Here is a 20,573-nt window from a genome sequence, read left to right as displayed (position 1 = left end):
TATTTATCGTGCCATTAATCATTGGAATAATTGTCCATTGAATATACGTAAAATTAATGGCAAAGTCTCTTTTAGGTACCATCTGAGAATGCACTATTTAGAATTGTGAGTAGGGAATGTATGAATGTAATAATGATGGTAATATTGAAATAATTTATTCTGATTAATTTTTGATGGTGTTTATAATGATGTCTACAATGTTTTATTGTTTTTAGATGATCATTGTTATGTAATTTATGTATTTTTCTTTTTCTTGTGGACCCCAGGAAGACTAGCTTCTCACTTTGGTGACAGCTAATGGGGATCCTTTTAACAATAAACTCATGTACATGCTTCACTCTGAAACCTGCAGCACATATATATTTTTAATTGACTTTGTGATTTCACAATAGTATGCTACATTATGATTTTTTTTATATACATTGTGCAGCCTTAGAAACAGTCTTATAATGCGTTCATGGTTTCTCGTCCTTGGAATGCGCCACTTCCAGATTTTGCCGGTTAATCAAGTAAATTGAGTAAATTGCAATTAAAGATTTTTAAATTCGGGTACTCACATTAAAACAAGGAATCGTGACAGCCCCATTTATAAACCTTAGTCAAGGTATGTGTCATTTGAATCATGATCATAATAATTAAAACTAAACTAATTAAAACGACATCTAAGCATTAACATAATTATTCTCTAAAATTATGGCCCATCCCTATTTTCATTGGCTGATCAACTGGCACCCAGCTGCACAAAAGTATGATGAGAAGCAGACAGTAGTAGTTTGATGTAACAAATACAGAGACACAGATAACAAAACAATTCTAGAACCAGCACACAAATGTTACAAAGAGCTAAAAAACTCTTTACTCACCCCATATTCCCATGAATATTGCAAAGAACACCGTGGCTGTGTTGTCAAACAGATACGATTGCTAAAAGGCAATTAGATGAAGAAGGTATGACTTTACATCAACAAGTATGCAAAAAAACATGCTCCAAAAAACAATTGTTACACCATGTAAACTTTTTTACTCACCCACGACGAGCTACAGGTTGTGCTGAGCTTCCAGTAGCCGCATTTCTTATCACAGAGAGGACACATGACAATCTGCCCACCAATGGTCTCATTACAGATCTCTTTACTACAGAAGACAACAAAAACTGACTTAAAAAATTGTTTCTGTGAACCCAAACTCATAACTTGTGTTTTAGGCCTCTGAGTGTTGTCTTAGCCAAATGTGACCCAAAATGTGAGTGATTCTTAAAGAGATAGTTCACCCAAAAATGCTATCAGTAATTACTCACCCTCATGTTGTTCAACCCCGTAAGACATTCGTTCATCTTCAGAACACAAATTAAAATATTTTTGATTAAAACTGAGAGCTGGATCACTCCTCCATAGGCTTCTTCAGGGATTGAAACTTGCCAGCCCCGAAAAGTTATTAAAGACATTGTTAAAATAGTCCAAGTGACTACAGTGGCTCAATCTTAAGTTTATCAAGCGACGAGAATACTTTTTGTGCGCAAAAACAAACAAAAATAACAACTTTATTTCAACTATTCATTTCCTTCTCTGTGGGCCTCGAAGTCAGTTCACTAGTGTAATAGAGAATGTGGAGTATGAATTGATTTTTTGGCGGACATGACACAAGGCACCTTTAAGATTGAGTCACTGTAGTCACTTGGACTATTTTAATGATGTCTTTAAAAACTTTTCGAGGAACAAGTTTGAATCCATTAGAAGCCTATGGAGGAGTGATCCAGCTCTCAGATTTAATCAAAAATATCTTAATTCGTGTTCCGAAGATGAATGAAGGTCTTACGGGGTTGAACAACATGAGGGAGAGTGATTACTGACAGAATTATCATTTTTGGGTGAACTATCCCTTTAATGCATTGCACTTTCAGCACTGCCACAAGGGGCGCTAACGCAGGCATTAGCATGAACTGTCTTCTTCTACACTCAGTTTTCTAGCCTCATCCTCACCTCCAGACGTTGTTGTCAAAGGTGGCCACACCATAGATGAAACAGAGCAGACCAACAACTGCGGCATAAGACAGCATCTCTGTGTAGAAACCCAGCCAAGCGAAGTAGATGCCGATCTTCTCTCCATAGTACTTCCTTTGGTACAGGAAGCAGAAATTATTCAATGAAAATGTCCATCCACTTGCTCAAGGTGTCAAAAAAAGTAACATGCATCACATTCTCTATATTTAATATTGAGTATTTTATATATTGAGTTAATTTCTTTAACAAAAGTTATGGTGCAAAGTATGTGTTAGTCTATTTGAGTAACAAAAAGTGATTGATAAACATATTGCAGTGCTTTTAATATGCCATTAAGATTACTCTGTCATTAGACAAGATATGTGATTTTTCATTGGCTTGCGAGTATGAGAGTGTTAAGAAAGATGTTTTAATACAACTTACAATTCTGATTCAATTAATTATTTTCGTCATCTGAAAATGCTGTGTGGCATTTAACGGTAAATATTTTAGTATATATATGTGGCTGTTTATCACTTGTAATGTTATACTGGTGCATACAAATGAAAATGAAAATGTAACAACATAGTGTGACAACAATGGCTAATTAAGATGATGTTTCTTCTTGATTGAAAAATAAAAATAAATAATAATAGAAACAACAGCCTTTAAGTACATTTGAGACCAAATATAAATAGTGATATAAACTTAGATATATGTCAAGACTAAAATATGTCAAAAGATCGCAAATATCAAGATACATTTTTTTTAGCTGTTTTTCTAAGGAAGTTAAATACAAACCAAGGCTGCGGTTGGTCTTACCGTATGAGGTTGAGCGGCTGCTCCTTGTAAAAGCTGCTGAAACGGGCCCAGTGTTTATACAGGGAATAGCGTTCGCTCTCACAGTTAGAGTCACGAGACTTGGTCCAGTACCTACACTACAAAAACACACATTGACGTTATTGTTTTTCGACGGAGCAAAACCTTTTGAATCATTGCCACCATTTCAAGTCTCTAGAGAAACATCGACTCTAAAGGTTTGATGGTTTTGAGGCACATCTTCCCATGTAAAAGACCTACGTCATGCAGAGGGAAGGCAGATGTGTAGGTCCCGTTGTTCAGCAGCCTCTTAATGCCCTTCTTGTCCTTGTCATCTTTACTGTATTGAATTCGGGAAAGGATGTAATACACCTACATGGAGAAGAAAATAAGCCAAGCATTCGGTTACAGGGCAGTTCCTCAGTAAAAGCTAAAAAAGTCTACATCTCTGCTCTGGAAGTTTAGAGGTTAGTATGGCCACACTGTAATGGAGGTTGTTTAATAAAATTATATCTATATAAATCTGTAATGTATAATATTCCTGTGTAATTTAGACCTGTGATGGTAAAACTAATTACTCCAGTCTTCAGTGTCAAATGATCCTTCAGAAATCATTATAATATTCTAATTTGATCCTCAAGAACCATTTCTTACTATTACCAATGTTGAAAAGTTTTCGCTGCTTCATATTTATGTGGAAACTGTGATATACTTAAAAAGTCTGGGTTAAGCATGACTTTAAAAAAAAACTTGTATTCAGCAAGGACACGTTCAATTGATCAAAAGTTACTGTAAGTGACCAAAGTAAATACATTTATAATTTTACAAAAGATTTATAATTTAAATAAATTCTGTTTATTTAAATTTTTCTTTATAAAAGAATCCTGAAAAATGGTTTCCACAAAACTGTTTTCAACATCGATAATAATAAGAATCATTATTAATAATATAGACTAACAGTAACTGATTATGATTGAGCACCAAATCAGTATATTATAATGATTTATTGTGTGATTGTGTAACACTGAAGTCTAAATGTATTTTATATATAAATTACATTTATGTATTTTTGGCATTTCTAATGGCTAATCACGTTTTTCTTACAATCCTGTTCCTCGTGGACGGAGGAAAGAAGGTTTCTTTATCTTCGATGAGGAAGAAGTCAATCTTGCTCTTGTCAAACGTGTAGGTGAAGTAATCCGGCTCAGGATTCATCACATGATCAGGCAGACGGTAGGGCGTGAAGAGCCAACTCATGGGCACTTCTTTTTTAGCTGGAATATCATTGGCTTTAAAAGGCACTTTGATTTTCAGAACATCTGCATATGTTGCCAGCACTTCCCATGGTACGTGGATCTTCAGGAAGTATGTCTTTCCATCTTCTGACTCCTGGAAAGACACATAAGTGACATAAGAAAAGTGGGAACTTGTTTATAACTTTTTACTAATGCCCTCTCTGGTACAGTTTTCTCTTTTCTTTTCTTTTAAATGCAGAGTAACAGGTAAAAATGAACATTGCTTCAGCACAATCATTCATGCTTCAGGAGGAATTAATTTTGAGTAAAAAGAAGATAAGAAGATATTTTGAAGAATGTTGCTAACCAAACAGTTGATGGCCCCATTGACTTGCATACGATTTTTTTCCTACTATGAAAGTCAAAGAGTGGCGACAACTGGTTACCAACATTCTTCAAAATATCTTCTTTTGTGTTCAACAGAAGAAAGAAACTCATACCGGTTTGGAACAACATGAGGCTGAGTAAATTATGAGAGAAATTTAATTTTTTGGGGAGAACTATCTATCCCTTTAACAAACTCAAAAACCCCCATCCCAATTCTTTGCCAAAATGTCTCCTTGTGTTCCGCAGAAGAAAGAAAGTCCTCAGGTTTGAACAGACACGAGGGCAAATGACTTGCATGTAAGTGTGTTATCATGAAGTTCACTGCCCTCTAATGGATACCAACTGATAAAACAATCCTTTATATTGCACCCAGCAAAACAAATACAATGACATTTATTGCTGATGATCAGACAATGCGGAATCATGATAATCTAGTGCTTATGAATCAATATATTTATTTGTGGGATACAGTGAGGTCTAATCTAATGACATATTGATGTCCTGAAATGGCTTTTTTGGTGAAATGTGATTTTAATTGTTTTACTCACAGATTTGTCCTCAGTCTCCAGCTCAAGTCCGGCTTTCTGTAAGTTAGCCTCAAACTCCTTCCTTCGATCCTGCATGAAAGATCAATAACACATCTGACAATCACAGATTTGTGCTTTTGGTGCAATACGTACTGTACATAGCACAAAAATGGTTTTCAGGTAACTACGGGTGACAAGATTATTTTATGTGTGTAAAGTGTGTGTGAGTTCCAGCCCAGGCCTGGTAAAGCACATAATTTATGAGTAACAAGAATGTGGAAGTACACAAGACTATGATACACACACAGTGGTGTGAAACTTCACAAAGTAAGGGCTGACAGCAGTTTAGGGTCTACGAGTGGACAGTGCCAACTACACAATGTGTAGCTAATAAAATTACAGTCTGTTCTACTACTGATATTTTAGTGGATATAATTGTGTATTTATGACTCATTTTTCTGTCCTCCCTGCACCCCTAATGATACACTATGCACTTTTACTCCATGTACTCATGTACTATAAGGTTATTTTGTCATTCAACATCAGAGTCTAAAAAGCTACGTAATTAAAGTTGCTACAGTCGAGTGCATGAAGTGTCCGACATTGCACACTTCGCTTTTCCTGTTAATTTAGTGCACCATCCGGGTATTTAAAGTGCGCATTTTCTTTTTCAAATTATCTGTGTAATTTCTTAACATAATGTATGCCTTAAATAAATTACATGACCAATATTGAATTATTTTCTTAATGTGACATAAATGTTGTAGGCTGATCAAAACAAAGATACAAGTACTAAGCACTGTCACTTAAAGGGATAGTTCACCCAAAAATGATAATTCTGTCAGTAATTACTCTCCCTCATGTTGTTCCAACCCCGTAAGACCTTCGTTCATCTCCGGAACACGAATTAAGATATTTTTTATTAAATCTGAGAGCTGGATCACTCCTCCATACTCCTCCATAGACTTCTTAAGGGATTGAAACTTGCCTGCCCCGAAAAGTTATTAAAGTCCCACTCCGATCATATTTTTTAGCTATTTTTAAACATTCCCAGTGGTCTTTAAATTATGATTATGCCATTTTTAGCCAAAATCACAAAACCTGTGCCGTTTTCTGGGACTTCGCTTCAGCAGAGCGGCAGTAGCTCATTAGAAATTCGCCTCTGCGTTGTGGGCGGAGCCGTTGGCACGGAGGCACGGGGACGACCCTCCCCCTCCCCGTTGCTGAGAGCTCTGTCTCTCCCGCTAGCTTACATCCCCAACCTGTCAATACCGGTGCAACAAAAATGGAGAACAATATTGGAGCTATCCAGCCGTACAGTTTTGAGCCAGATGCCAGCTCGGACGAGGAACAAGAGGACGTACATAGATCTAGTCGTCTACAAGTGGATGTATCAGAATGGTAACGTTATTGTTTTTGTAATCTCTTGAATTGACTATTTCAGGCCAATAACTCCTAATAACATGTTAGTAAATAAATATGTTTGTGGACATGCTCCAAACATTTAGTCAGATTAACCTTTTTGAAGTTTTCATAGCTATCACACAAAGAATAAATCATAGTGCTGCAGAATCAAGCTTGTGGCCCCGCCCAGTGGAGTTACTACGTCACAACTCCAGTCTATTTCAAACGGCATTTTTGCGTCTGCTACTGATTCACAGCCATTTGAATGTAGAAATACTCAGAAATACAACTTTGAGCCTATTTTTCTAAAGATATGTCCTCTAACATAAGAAAAATGCCACAAGAACATGTTAACACCTAGAAAAACATTATTTTCATCGGAGTGGGTCTTTAAAGACATCGTTAAAATAGTTCAAGTGACTACAGTGGCTCAATCTTAAGTTTATCAAGCGACGAGAATACTTTTTATGCGCAAAAACAAACAAAAATAACTTTATTTCAACTTTTCATTTCCTTCTCTGTGGGCCTCTAGTCAGTTAACGTAGTGTGATAGCGTAGATCTACGTCACACATAGGCTCACTATTGGCCGACGCTGGTCATGTGTGTGATGCGTTCGACGTACAACACCGTAGCGCTGCGCTGTTACACTAGTGAACTGACTCGAGGCCCACAGAGAAGGAAATGAATAGTTGAAATAAAGTCGGGGGTTTTTTTGTGTTTTTTCACACAAAAAGTATTCTCGTCATTTGATAAACTTAAGATTGAGTCACTGTAGTCACTTGGACTATTTTAACGATGTCTTTAATAACTTTTCGGGGAACAAGTTTCAATCCCTGAAGAAGCCTATGGAGGAGTGAACCAGCTCTCAGATTTAATCAAAAATATCTTAATTCGTGTTCCGAAGATGAATGAATGTCTTACGGGGTTGGAACAACATGAGGGAGAGTAATTACTGACAGAATTTTCATTTTTGGGTGAACTATCCCTTTAAAGAGGAGAACTTGACATGCATGGTCTGACAAGTTTTACCTTGTTAGAAAATTTACCATGAGAAAGTTTATCTACGATGCCTTAAATATTTATGACAGCTAGTGTTATCAGCAGTGTGAAGACATACACAGTCGGAAAGACCTTGAACAGATCTATATTATGATTAAACCACAAAACTCATTTGACCCAAAATTAGTTACATGTTTGTTCATAAGTGGTTTGCAGAAAGTCACTACTTCTAAGGATTAGGATCAGTCATTGTTTTGTAGGACTGCTATTCAGTTTACAAGTTAGTAATTTGTTTAGCAAATGACACACACACACACTCACACTCACACACACACACACACACACACACACACACACACACACACACACACACACACACACACACACACACACACACACTTCACAGAGGGAAGCCAAATGTTATTATATGAATACATCATAGAGTGGATAACAAACCTGTTTCTTTTCTCCATCTTTGTCATCGATGTAAGACAGAACAAAATCTATCCTCCGTACGCCATCTCTGAAGTACACCGAATCCTTACTCTGCTGCTGCTTATCCACCTGCACAAACACAAATAGTTTTTTTTTAGATTTATTTTAACATAGTCAAGCTTTTATACAAAGTACTACAGCTTTAGAATGTTTTCTATATCATCACATTAAAGGATGCATAGAAACAGAGCTGTGTGCATTTTCAGACGTTGTGATCTTATATTTATTTAATAAGGGCTTATTCAGTATTAAACATGACAGAGACTATAGTAGTTTCAAAACTTCAAACCAATTCATAAGTCTGCTGTTTAACTTAAAAAATCCAAGCATCCTGCTACTCACAGGCTTCATGCGTGCAATTAAAACCTGAACAAATACTACAGCACAAGCTGCATGCTAAAGAAAAGCCAGACTTAAAGTGTAGTCACTTTTACCATTGTTCTACAAATTTTCGAACTGCAGTCATTTCAATAGGAATCCACACATTTTGACATTTCTTCATACAAATTTTGCAACAGGTTTAAGTTGGTAACACAGACCAACAGAAAGCTATTTGTTTGCTTTTTTAAGTGACTTCTGTCTGAGCTGTGCTTCATGCATTGCTACATTATTGACAATAGACAATTTACCTTTTTTGGCCTGTGAAATTTTACCTTTTAGTAAAAAAATAAAGTGTTTAGCCACGTTTCCACCGCAGGAACTTGCCCCAGGAACTATGGGGTGATACTCTGTGTGTTTTGACCGCAGGAAACAGGGTCTAAATGAAGTTCCGGGTAAATATTTCCGCCTCACAAAGTCCCTGCTTGCGAGGTAGTACTTTTTCAAAATTCAGGAACTTTCAAAGGTGGGACTTGGGCCCTGAACATGCTGATTGGTTAAGGTCACACAGCATTTTATGTCAACCACTATTTTTCAAAGTCTGTTGCGGTACGTGCAGTAAGAGTTGTTTGCTATTCGAATAAACAATGGAGTTAAAAAAAATGGCTGATGGACCGACGACGAGTTTCAGGCTCACGATGGGCGGCTAGAGCGCGTTAAGGGTTTTTCTGTTAGAACGGTGTCGTGTTAGCGGACCCCAAGTTAATAACTAATGATCTTCGCAACAGAAGTGAATCAATCAAAACTAACTTTAGCTGGACAATAACTTTATCCTAGAGCTGTGGTAAAGCCTATACAATCTGTTACGGCAACTTCTATTATCACTGAAAAGCTGCTTTAAAACAATAAATACTGTTAAAAGTGCTTTATAAATGAAGGTGACTTGACTTGACTTATTAAGCTTAAATTCAGAGGATGAAATCCAGCGGGAACTGGAAAGTAGCACGCAGTCCTACGTCACCGGACTATTTGCCTAATCTTCACGGTACTCTAGACCGAGGTGGACCGCAGACAGCAACAGGTCTAAGAAAGTTCCTGGGACAAATTGTTACGGGTAATTACGCTGGAATTACAATCAAATTCTCCCGCTTGGAAACTCCACCTTTCTTATTGGTCGAGCCAACCCTGAGAGGTGGGACCTTTCTCAGGCTTTAAATTGACAAACAACATTTGACACTCACAAAACCATCAACCACTTCAATTTTCAACAACTTCAAGAATTGTGTCCACTGCAAAGGCCATGCAAGTATATACATTTAATGAGGTACTCTGAAAATTAAATTATAAACTGATGGATCTTTTCATGTTCAGCCTGTCGGATCCAGGCCGTTTCCAGATCTGACGAAGGACTTTCGCCTGGACCCGATGACAATGCAGTGCTGAAATGCCAACTAGCCTCTCCCTATGGAGGATCCCTATACCACTCTACAGATAAAGCGTTGTGGAATTTTTCGGTTCGCGTACCTACCCAAAGTGATAAAATAAAATAAAATTCTGCATCAAAATTTATAGGCAAGACAAGTAGTTTGTTTAGGCATGGTTTGTAGGGAATTACAAACCTGTGCACATATATTCAAACGCACATAATATAGAATCAATTCTTAATGCGCATGTGAACGCCATCAGCGTCTATCACAGGTTCGCGTTTAAAGTGTGTTTAGAGAGAACGGTGTCGTCTAAGCGGCCCCTAATTTAATAACAAATGACCATTTCGACGGAAGTGAATCAATCAAAACTAACTTTAGCTGGAAATAACATTATTCAAGAACCACTATAAAACCAAACCAATCTCTGTTACCTTAAATTATATGTTTATCTCTGTAAAAAGCTGCTTTGAAACAATCTACATTGTTAAAATATAAATGAGGATGACTTGACTTGACTTCAATAAATCTTTTCCATAGCTTCATTTCATTTCCAGTTTCATTCTGTCATTTACCATCTAACCTGTGTAATTGTTTGTATGTTAGTTATGTGTTCGAGATTTTGTTAATAAAACTTGTGTACAATATGTATTTGGTTCTGATCCTCTGCTTGCAACAAAGTTTATTTTACGATCTTGACCCTGTTACATGCTCTAAGCACGGTACATCCTAAGAAAGAATTATTTTTCTGTGGCCATGAAAGATACCCTTTTCTTAGAATAAATGAATAATCAAAAGAGTTTGTTGGACGAACTGATTAATTGATTGTAATATTAATGTAGCTACAATTAATCCAATTAACTGACCCAAATATTCATAATCATAACAATTTATGAGTTATTATTAATATTTCCCCTTTGAGCTTACTCGTTACAGCAGTTTTGCGATAAATGGGAGTTTTTGCGAAATTGACGTGTTTCCATTGGGCGTATTTTCAATTCGCAATTTCAATTCGTGCAATTTGAAGGGTAATTGAAACGCGGCTAGAGCGATAAAGCCAATCAGTATATGGGGATGATTAGGAGGCCGTTATGGATAGAGGCCAAGGGGCAAATATGGCAAGGAGGCCGGGGTTTCACCCCTACTCTTTTTTGAAGGACATCGTGGGATTTTTAATGAGCACACAGAGAGTCAGGACCTCGGTTTAACATCTCATCTGAAGGACGGATTACCATCAAAGGCTATGGCACCAGGATGCACTGTTGGGCGGGCACAGGCCAGCCGCGACAGAGTTATGCTGTGGGCGATGTTTCCTTCCTAATAGCACAATCCCTTACAGCTGTCAGGTATCTGTTAATGCCTTGGCCTCCAAATTCACCTGACATGAACCCAATCAATCGCTTGTGGTTCGACTTGGAAAAGCAGGTTCACACTACATCACCACCACCCCAATGAGCTGGAACTGGAGGACCTGGTGCTGACATTATGGTGCCAGATACACCAGGACACCTATCGCCACATAGGCATGGTTGCTGTTTTGTGGGCTAAAGGAGGTCATATAGGTTATTAGGTAGGTGGTCATAATGTAATGGCTCATCTGTGTATAAAGCAGTGGCGGCCCGTCAGGGGGGGCAAAGCCACCCAAGATTTTGAGGTGAAAATAGGAGAAGGATGATTTAATGTTCATTTAATGTTCGTGTATTTTTTTTATAATACATATTATTAATTTATATAATTGTATTTTGTAATTTCACCACTGTTACACCATAACATGTTAATGAAATTGAAAGCACCGCTTTTCTTTCGTGGACGTGCAGAATCTGCCAATGTAATTACAACCGCTAAGGGATAGAGAAGGGGAGGGGGAGGCAAAGCCATGGCTGTGCTCTTGTGGCTCAGTTGGTAAAAAAAAAGAAATTGCCAATCACCATTGAGTATTTCACTTTCAGTGCTTAGGAGTGTTGAGAAAAGTTGCGTAGCAGGGGAGGCTAGCCTCCCTTGGTATATCAACCAATCATCGAAGAGACGAGAAATTACGTGATATTAGTTTGAACTGCTTCCGCTGCGCTGATAATATACCAGTGAGTAGGGCAGCCTACATTAATTATGGAGAGTAGTGATATTGAATATTGATTGCCAACAAATTTACCAAGCTATCACTTAAAAAGTATCTACAAATTAAAAATGAAGAAGCTTCCATGCCTAAGCTGGATATATAGGCTACAGCAGTCAGCTTCACTAAACGGCCCAACGGGCTCTTTTAACACGGACATTTAGAAGGGATGGATATTTGCTTCAAGTGATAGGCTAGGTGAGGGAAATTATATTGTAATTTTCTGTCTAAAAGTGACCAAAAAGCCATTTAAAGCAGTTAAGCAAATAATAAATAATAATCATTGTCATCATCATCCTCGGCAGGGGACCAACAGACATGACAATTTAGTGTGCTCCTCTATTTTAAAACCCATGAGCAGCCACTGATACCAATAATAATATTTATGTAACAACAACACTGGTGTCCTATGGAAGCTTGTTTCCGCCACAGAATAAAACATTTTAAAAGATAATTGCGACTTTTTATCTCACAATTGCGAGTTTACATCTCGCAATTCTGACTTTATTTCTCAGAATTGCAATATAAAGTCAGAATTCTCACAATTCTGTCTTTATAACTCACAATAGCAACTTTATATCACGCAATTGTGAGGAAAAAAAGTCAGAATTGTGAGGGAAAAAAGTTGCAATTACCTTTTTTATTTTTTATTCTGTGGCGGAAAGCAGGAAACAAGCTTCCAGTGTCCACTCCAACAGACAATGATGATAGTCTGCTTATTACAGTAAGAGGGCACACTGCAGTTTTGTCGTCTGTCGCTTCATGCTCAAGCTCTTTTAAGATTCTGATTGGCCATCAATATTTCTATCATTCATTAAGAATGATAAGAACAAAGTTGTTCTGAAAGTGATTCAAATGGTATTGTTCCTCTGTGTTATAATTGTTATAGTTGTGTGAACGTCCCTATTGTTATAATAAATGTCCTTGGTGTGAATGGGCCTTAACATTAACCCAAACCCTGATTAAAAACCCAACATTTATTTATTTGTTATATTCATTTTTCTAATCAAATACATCCCAGGTTATTGTCATATTTTTGTTAGTTTCTAGGGATAGCCAAATTGTACACTTTCAATAAACCTTGACACGCAGCGCATTTGTGGCCAAACCAAATTCGAATGCCAGCTCATGGTCCTTTCTATTCCCATCCCTCTCTTTCTCTCCCACCTTGCTTCCGGTTTACTATACGCTATACTACTAGAGGCAAAAACACCATTAAAAACAGATACTGTGATACTTAATAATTAGGTAGAATGGCAAATAGCATGACACAGCTCTCAACTCGTAACTCTCTTCCTCTCCTACAGTTCAAAGTATTGCATTATACAGCAGTGTGATTACTGCCACCTACTGTTCAGAACAATCTGGTTGTCTGATTTAAAGATGTAAACACAGAGGAAGGCCTCTGCAGAGATACACATATTAAACCCTATATTAATCTCAGTTTACGAGGTGCATGACATCACTGAGAGGGACATTTTCAACCTAAGCTAAAACTGGCATTGCCCAAAGTTAAAAGACTGCAGGCTGTATTTTGAGCCAGGAAAATAACAGCATTGCTGCTCTAGCCCTGTCCGTCTGCAGCTGTTCTCCAACAACTAAAAATAACTTGCATACACTGCATAACACAAACAAATACAGCCGTGACCACAACGGCAGCCGGAGCGTAAAACACCTCTACATTCTCTCACAGCCACTTCCAGAGATGTGACCAAGCCAAACGACATTTCTCTGAGGTTTAACACCGCTGATTTACTTGCCATTGCCATTCCTACAAACAAAACCTCCCGATGACTACCACCAGTCTACGGCTAACACATCCCTACTAGAGTAGGCAAAGAAATACACACCAAAGTACACGCAATTACCGCTGGCTAGTAATGTCAGGACATTTCCCCAGAGATCCTCCTCCGTTATTCCACAAACAGCTGGCGGAAGATGGGAGATGGAGAGAGAAATGGAGATAAGAGAAACATTTTACCTCCAATCCATCTATCAAGTGCTGCATCATTCACGATTCTGGGAGTCTCCAGAGGCGGAGACCACCTCCTCTCAACAACAGCCCAGTAAATCAGACACACACACACACACACACACACACACACACACACACACACACACACACACACACACACACACACACACACACACACACTGTAAAGCGGACCCTCCTTTAAAATACACACACGCCCAGTCATTAATATAGCGGAAAGAGAGCGATAGAGAGATAGAGAGCAGGGGGCTCACAGAGATGACATCATTGTGCCAGCAGGGCAGTCCTGATAATGTAATCATAATGAAAAATGGTGGTCACCATCATAAGCTGTGTTTAGCAAGCTGGGATCAGCATGGGATGCCGGTTGCTGGTCCTCGGCATGGGAAGCGGGATTGCTGGTGGTGGACCAGCTAGACCAGCACTATACCAGCTCTGACCAGCATAAACCCGCCTGGACTGACGAGATAAACCCAACATTTAATGTTTGACAGCTGTTTTATAATAGAAATGTTAAACGGCCAACAGAAATATTTAGGGATGCAAAGTAATAAACTTGTTTAATTTTGCTATTTTTAACTGAAAATATAAGGTTGTAAATTACGTGATCCATTGCAATTCGTAACTGTCAATGCGATGAGACAAGAAACATTAAAGACAGTGTTTTCATCAGGCATAAGAGTAATAATGAATATGCGCACAAGCCCAACGCGGGGATGAGAAGTCCAACAAGGAAACAAGTGAAAGAGACGCGCTGAATGAAAATGGACATGACATTCACTGTAGATGGGCTTATGAACAGCAGAAATGCAGCTGTTACCCTGGTTAAATTTGCTTTGGTTTTCATCACAGCACCAAATACAGATTTACTAACAGCTAAACCCTCTTTTGGCATAAAAAAAAAACTGTCAGGATTTACTAAAGAAAATTAGCGCTGAAAATTCGTAGACAGGGTTATTTTTGCTGCTGATCTTATTGCATATGCATTTGTAGGAGTTTCCCTTTCAGATGCAAAATTTATGGGAGGAGAATATTTAAATGAATCATGCAAGGTGATTTACTAAGGTTTGCGCAAGTCAATTTACAGGCCATTATTTGCGCCATTATTTAATGCCCTAAAAAAGCACGTCTTAAAACAGATACTAGATTGTGTTGGTCATTATGGAAATGATCCGGCTGAGTCTGTGTTCTTTAATTTGCATGTCGTCAGTAGATCATGTGTAGTGGTCGACCGATATATCGCCACGATATTTGGCTTTTTTTTTTATATCGGCATCGGCCGATAAGTTTTTCTGATTGGCCGATGTGTTGGAAGCGGGACTTTTATTTTGACGGCGCTGCAGACTTTTATTTTGACTTTTATTTTTATTTTGACTTTTATTTTGACTTATAACATTTCTATTATAGAAACAGCATTTCTATGAGAACACCAGCACCTGAGAAGAGAACGGCAGCCCCTGAATCTGATCACACAGCGCTCACTCACATTCTCCGTCTCTCTGTCAGTCATATGTAATAATTTGTTAGACAGAACCGTTGGCTACAGAACTGGTAATCAAAGAAAGTAAATGATATGCGAAACAGTAATGCGTTTGCTTTTATATTATTTGTAACCGAAAAGGTAAACAATCAGCCTACAATACTTTCTCATTTACCGTCAACATTCAGCAAATGCGCATCTACTTCATTTAAACAAATCTCTGAATATCTAATAAACATTTAATTTCACAGACCTTGCAGATTTAATCGAATCCAGCTGTGATATCTTCCCAGATAGCACACTTCTATTTGATGTGATATTTACATCTGGAAGACGTATTTTTAAGAGTGTTTGCTCATCTGCAATACGTCTATAGGACGTTTCCTGTCAGAATTAAAATAGACGTTTAGAAGATGTCAGTTTAACATGCATTCTAAATCATTACATCTTGAAGACATCTTCTAAACGTCTATTTTACATCTGACAGGAAACGTCCTATAGACGTATTGCAGATGAGCAAACACTCTTAAAAATACGTCTTCCAGATGTAAATATCACATCAAATAGAAGTGTGCTATCTGGGTTGTGAAGTGTGCATTTGTAGCCTGCATAAACGTGTTCCTGCGAGTGACGGTGAGTAAGTGCGAACAGTGAGTAAATGCGAACAGAATATCAGCTTAACAGGAGACGCGATCGAAAAACTTTAAATCCTTCATTTTAAAATATGCTGTGCTATATCCAGCTGCCCACTGTGTCATATTCATGTCGTTTTCACTGTGTGCTGTATGTAAAATTAGCGTTACCTTGTCAAAAGTCAAAGTAAAAAAAATATGATTATCAGTGCGCATGCAATTACCAGATTACTGAGTGCCCTGTTAGTTTACTTCCTTTTTATTCACATATTCATATATTTTTAAACAATTACTTTATTTGTGAAAAATACTCTAATAGGATTGCACTTTATATAAAGTGTGTGTGTATATATATATATATATATATATATATATATATATTATATATGTGTGTGTTTGTATATATATATATGTTTGATATATAAATATAAATATCAGCCATCGGCCACCCTGCTCTCTAAGATATCGGCATCGGCCTTAAAAAAACCCATATCGGTCGACCACTAATCATGTGCAGAGCTTTACACTCTCATCGGCACTTTTATGGAATTGCGCTGTCACGCTAATTTGCCCTGTTTAGTAAATCTGGCCCTTAATAGGCTATTTATTTTGAAACATTTTTACACTCTGGACTAAACCATGTTCTTGATGATGATTGAAAATATCCTGATTCCTTATTATTGTTCGGTAACATTTACTAAAAGGTTCCATTTAGTAACATTAGTTAATACTTCCGTTAACATGAATTTCTAAAACACTTGTTAATCTTGTTAATTTCAACATACTAATGCATTATTAAAATCCAAAGTTGCATCTGTTAATATTATTTAATGGACTTGAGCTATTTATCAACTAATGTTCACAAAGAATAATAACTACTGTAAAAAAAAATATTGCTCGTTGTTAATGTTAGTTAATTCATTAACTAAAGTATAAGATTAGTTGTCAGAGTTTCTGTGTATACTAGTGTTATGGTGTTTACATGTATGTTTCTTTGCTGTCACGAAGGTGTCTGGGTGGTTGTTGGGGCGTTGCTAAGGGATTGTGGGTAGTTGGCAGGGCATTGCTCCATGGTTGCTAGAGATTGTTGAAAGGGTGTTGCTAGGTGGCGGCTTGGGCATTGTAAAGTAAATGTTTAGGTGGTCGTCAGACAGTTAATGTGTAGTTACATGGGTGTTTTCAAACATGTTGCTTTCCTGTCGTGAAGGTGATCTGGGTGGTTAGGGCGTTGCTATGGTGTTCTTGCTTACTGGCCAAATGTAAAAGAGTCCATCCCTAAGGCTATGATATTCTGGTATCTATAAGGCTTAAGTCCCTGCCTTGATATAAATCTAGGAAAATTATTCTTTCTTTTTATCATTTACATTGACAGATTACATGTCAAGTGGGTGAAAACTGAATCTGTCAGTTTTGGGTGAACTAACACTTCGCTGAGCTATGAAAGAGTATCCTCTGGGCAATACAATTTCCACAGTAGGCCTAATGTTCTCTCTGCTGTCATTTGCATACCAAGCTCAAAACCCATATACAGATCGTGACATGTTTCAAAGGGACCAACCTCAGCGTTAGAAAGTTACAATAGAATGTAAATTATCAGGCTTATCTCATCACTTTCCCATCTGATTCACTATTTCTTCTTCACATCCGTATTGTACTTCCCCATGTTTTTGTATTTCCAAATTTGGTAATGATAACAATTCTGGCATTATTTACTCACTCACATCATATTGTTCACAATCGGTACAAAATTATTCCTGCCATGGTGTAAATGCTAACAATTCTTTTTAAAAAAATTTTATGAACTGTCCCTTTAAGAGTGATGTAGCCTGATCCCTTTCTAAACAAATCTCACTGGCACACATAGAAATACTCTTCTGTGCAAACATCATCTAATTAACATCCTGCTGTCTCTTTACTGTAAGCAGGAATACATGTATGTTTGACCTGGCAGAGCGACAACTGTTCTTTCACTACAGGTCTCTCCCTCTTTCATTTACCATAATTACAAGTTGAAGATGATGCATATGAACATATGCTAGAAAAAAAAGCAGTCAATAATAACCATACACTCCTGCACTGACATATAGTGTAAGTATATGCGTGGTTAGGTAAATCAGGCCGGGACAGAGTGAGCTGCAGAGCCTTCAGCCACAAAAAAACTCTATCTCCAACACAGATATATAATTATGGAACATGACACAATTAGAGACTCAGGCTCTATAAAAAACACAGCTAATGAACATTATCAAACTTATATGTTCACAGACATGTTATCATACAGGGAAGGAACTTTGTTTTTTAGAGACTTAATAGTACACATACAAAAAAAAGTATTTTTAAGAAAGTTAAAAAAAAAATTAAAGGTTCTCTCAACCGTTTTTAATAATGTGCAAACCATATATTAACATGCAAACATGTTAACATCTAAACAAATGGGTTAAAGATTTCAAAGTCCCCTGTCTGTGACCTCCATTTCTGTTTCTTTCCTCTGATGCTTTTAAATGCTGCTTTCAAAAACCACACTAAACATAATTTATTAATGCTGCAATGCAGGCTTGGAGCTTACAAACCCTGAACAAATCAACAATATTGTTCAGTATGAAATTGTTTGTTTGGACAACAATGTTTAGGATAATATTGTGGATTTAAAATGTGTGTGTAGAGTTTCAAAGTAATTCACATTCATTAGTTTTGTGGGTCAAAAAGCTATTTTGCTGGATAAAATGTACTTTTACTCCTTTTTGCAGTGTTTCTGTGCAACTAACATTAGCAAATGCTATTGGAAAATAATACAAACAGGTTTCTCAAACATTAATGTTATTTAAACCGATAGTCATGCGCAAAACATACCATCATTTGATGTAGACGTTTCAGACCACTTTTGATCACGCCATAGCATTTACATTTTTCAGAGAATTCAATATAAAATCAATCTACTTTCTGAAAAAAAAATCCCGATTCAGATTTCTAAAGAAAAAAATGTTTTTCTAAATATTTCCTTAAAATAATATTTCTGAAAATTTTACAACATAATGCCTATGAGACTATTTTAGCTGACATGATCAATACTTCACAAGTCAACTTACAAGTAAAAAAAATAGTGTGTGATATACTGTTGTCACACCACGTGGACTTTGTTTGTGTTTTGTTCTGTCCTGCCTTAGTTGTCGTGGTTATTCTTTTGATCTCATCATTATGTTCAGGTGTGTGTCTCGTTATCTCCACTACTTAAGTTCAGTTCTGTTTGAGTTTTATTGTCGGTTCTCATCAGTGTCCACATTGTGTTGGACTGCTTATCTGAGTTGGAATTTGCCTTGTGGATTATTAAAGCCTGCTATCCTTCATTTTCTTCGTCGTGTGTTTGTCTTGCACCACACAATGCCTGAGTCTGCGCGTCAACTGTATAGGTTAAGCTTGTGTCCCTAGATATGGCTTGAACCCCTCCTTCAAGAATATTTCATTATCCATCAGGCAAAAACTGTTAGGAAAGTCATGGCACACTGCAGGATGCGTTACAACCTGACATTCAATACTCAAGGTAAGTAATTCAAACAATCCATTAAATTGTCTTTTCACAATCCAATACATACAATTATAAAATTAGGTCTCAGCCTGCATTATTTCCCACTGAATATTTAGTTTTACACAACCATAAGTCACTTTATAGAAACTTTGCCATGCATTTCATGATGTTTTTCACAACACAATAATAGAGTCTAATATGATCAAAATGCAAGATGCTCACTCAAAGCAAACACACACACACACACACACACACACACACACACACACACAGTTCAGCCCTCTTTACCGTGGCGTACCCTGGAGCGATACTTCAGAAATAATGCTCTCTTTCTCCAGATCTGTGGATGAATTGAGTGTGTTGTGAGGTTAATAACACTAGAATACACACAGTAACAAAGATAAAGCACACAAATAGACGTAAACGCCTGGTCTATGTTCACACTACACAATAAACCATCCGGGCAAAAGTCTATTTAATGTTCATCTGTTACTAATTTATCTCAGAATGCTTTATTGTAATAATGAAACCAGATAAAGTCTATAAAAAATAATCTAATAGCATGTTATCAACAGCAATATTGTAATATTACTCAAATTCTGTGCATTAAGTTACAAGGACTAAAGCCGCGTTTCCACCGCAATTACCAGGAACTATTTGTCCCGGGAACTTTTTTTGCCCCAGACCGGTTGCTTACTGCGTTTACACCGCGGACTAAAGTACCGGGAAGATTATGTAACTGGTGACGTTGAACTGCGTGCGACTGCTCCTCCCAGTCTGCGCGTTTGTTTTGAGTTTTGAGTGCGTTTTGCTCTGGTCGTATTTTTTTGTAAACTCCATATTCATTTCCAGACAACTCTTTACTGCACGAAGCCAGGAAGCGCGATTTTTAAAAATGGCGGCTAAAATAAAATGCTGCATGGAGTCAACCAATCAAATGTGACGTGAGCTCAACCAATCAGTATGTTCAGCGCACAAGTCCCACCCCGAAAGTTCCTGAACTCTGAAAAAGTACTACCTCGCCAGCAGGGACTTTCTGGGGGGAAATTTTCACCCGGAACTTCATTTAGACCCTGGTTCCTGCGGTGTAAACACACCGAGTACCACCCCAAAGTTCCTAGTTCCTGGGGAAAGTTCCTGCGGTGGAAACGCGGCTAAAGATTCTCTTATTTGCCTTTGGTTTTCCAAGGCCCTCAGCAGTGAGTGAACGGCCATCGCTATGAGCGTCTAAAGTAACAGGACAT

At 37.5% G+C, this 20,573-nt stretch overlaps 1 protein-coding gene across 7 annotated transcripts in view; it reads right to left on the bottom strand.

Annotated features, from left to right (window-relative positions):
- ano5a (anoctamin 5a) overlaps positions 1 to 20,573 on the bottom strand; it is a 50,684-nt gene that overhangs the window by 20,492 nt on the left and 9,619 nt on the right. For 3 of the 7 annotated variants that reach the window (XM_077211441.1, XM_077211439.1, XM_077211440.1), the window contains 8 exons: positions 7,808 to 7,915; positions 4,969 to 5,037; positions 3,903 to 4,187; positions 3,060 to 3,170; positions 2,802 to 2,917; positions 1,980 to 2,114; positions 1,029 to 1,134; positions 864 to 924 (listed from right to left, as the gene is read on the bottom strand). In XM_077211441.1, coding sequence (XP_077067556.1) covers positions 864 to 924; positions 1,029 to 1,134; positions 1,980 to 2,114; positions 2,802 to 2,917; positions 3,060 to 3,170; positions 3,903 to 4,187; positions 4,969 to 5,037; positions 7,808 to 7,915 — 991 coding nt within the window. Of the gene's footprint in view, positions 1 to 863; positions 925 to 1,028; positions 1,135 to 1,979; positions 2,115 to 2,801; positions 2,918 to 3,059; positions 3,171 to 3,902; positions 4,188 to 4,968; positions 5,038 to 7,807; positions 7,916 to 13,682; positions 13,872 to 19,627; positions 19,670 to 20,573 lie in introns of those variants that run through there. The other 4 variants (XM_077211437.1, XM_077211438.1, XM_077211443.1 and 1 more) reach the window with 3 other exon arrangements.

This window comes from Siphateles boraxobius, unplaced genomic scaffold, assembly GCF_051911475.1.
Source record: "Siphateles boraxobius isolate OS27281-9 unplaced genomic scaffold, OSU_SipBor_1 65, whole genome shotgun sequence".
NCBI classification, from domain to species: domain Eukaryota; kingdom Metazoa; phylum Chordata; class Actinopteri; order Cypriniformes; family Leuciscidae; genus Siphateles; species Siphateles boraxobius.
The sequence above is the reverse complement of the archived record's forward strand: the minus strand, read 5'-3'. Positions and strand labels throughout refer to the sequence as shown.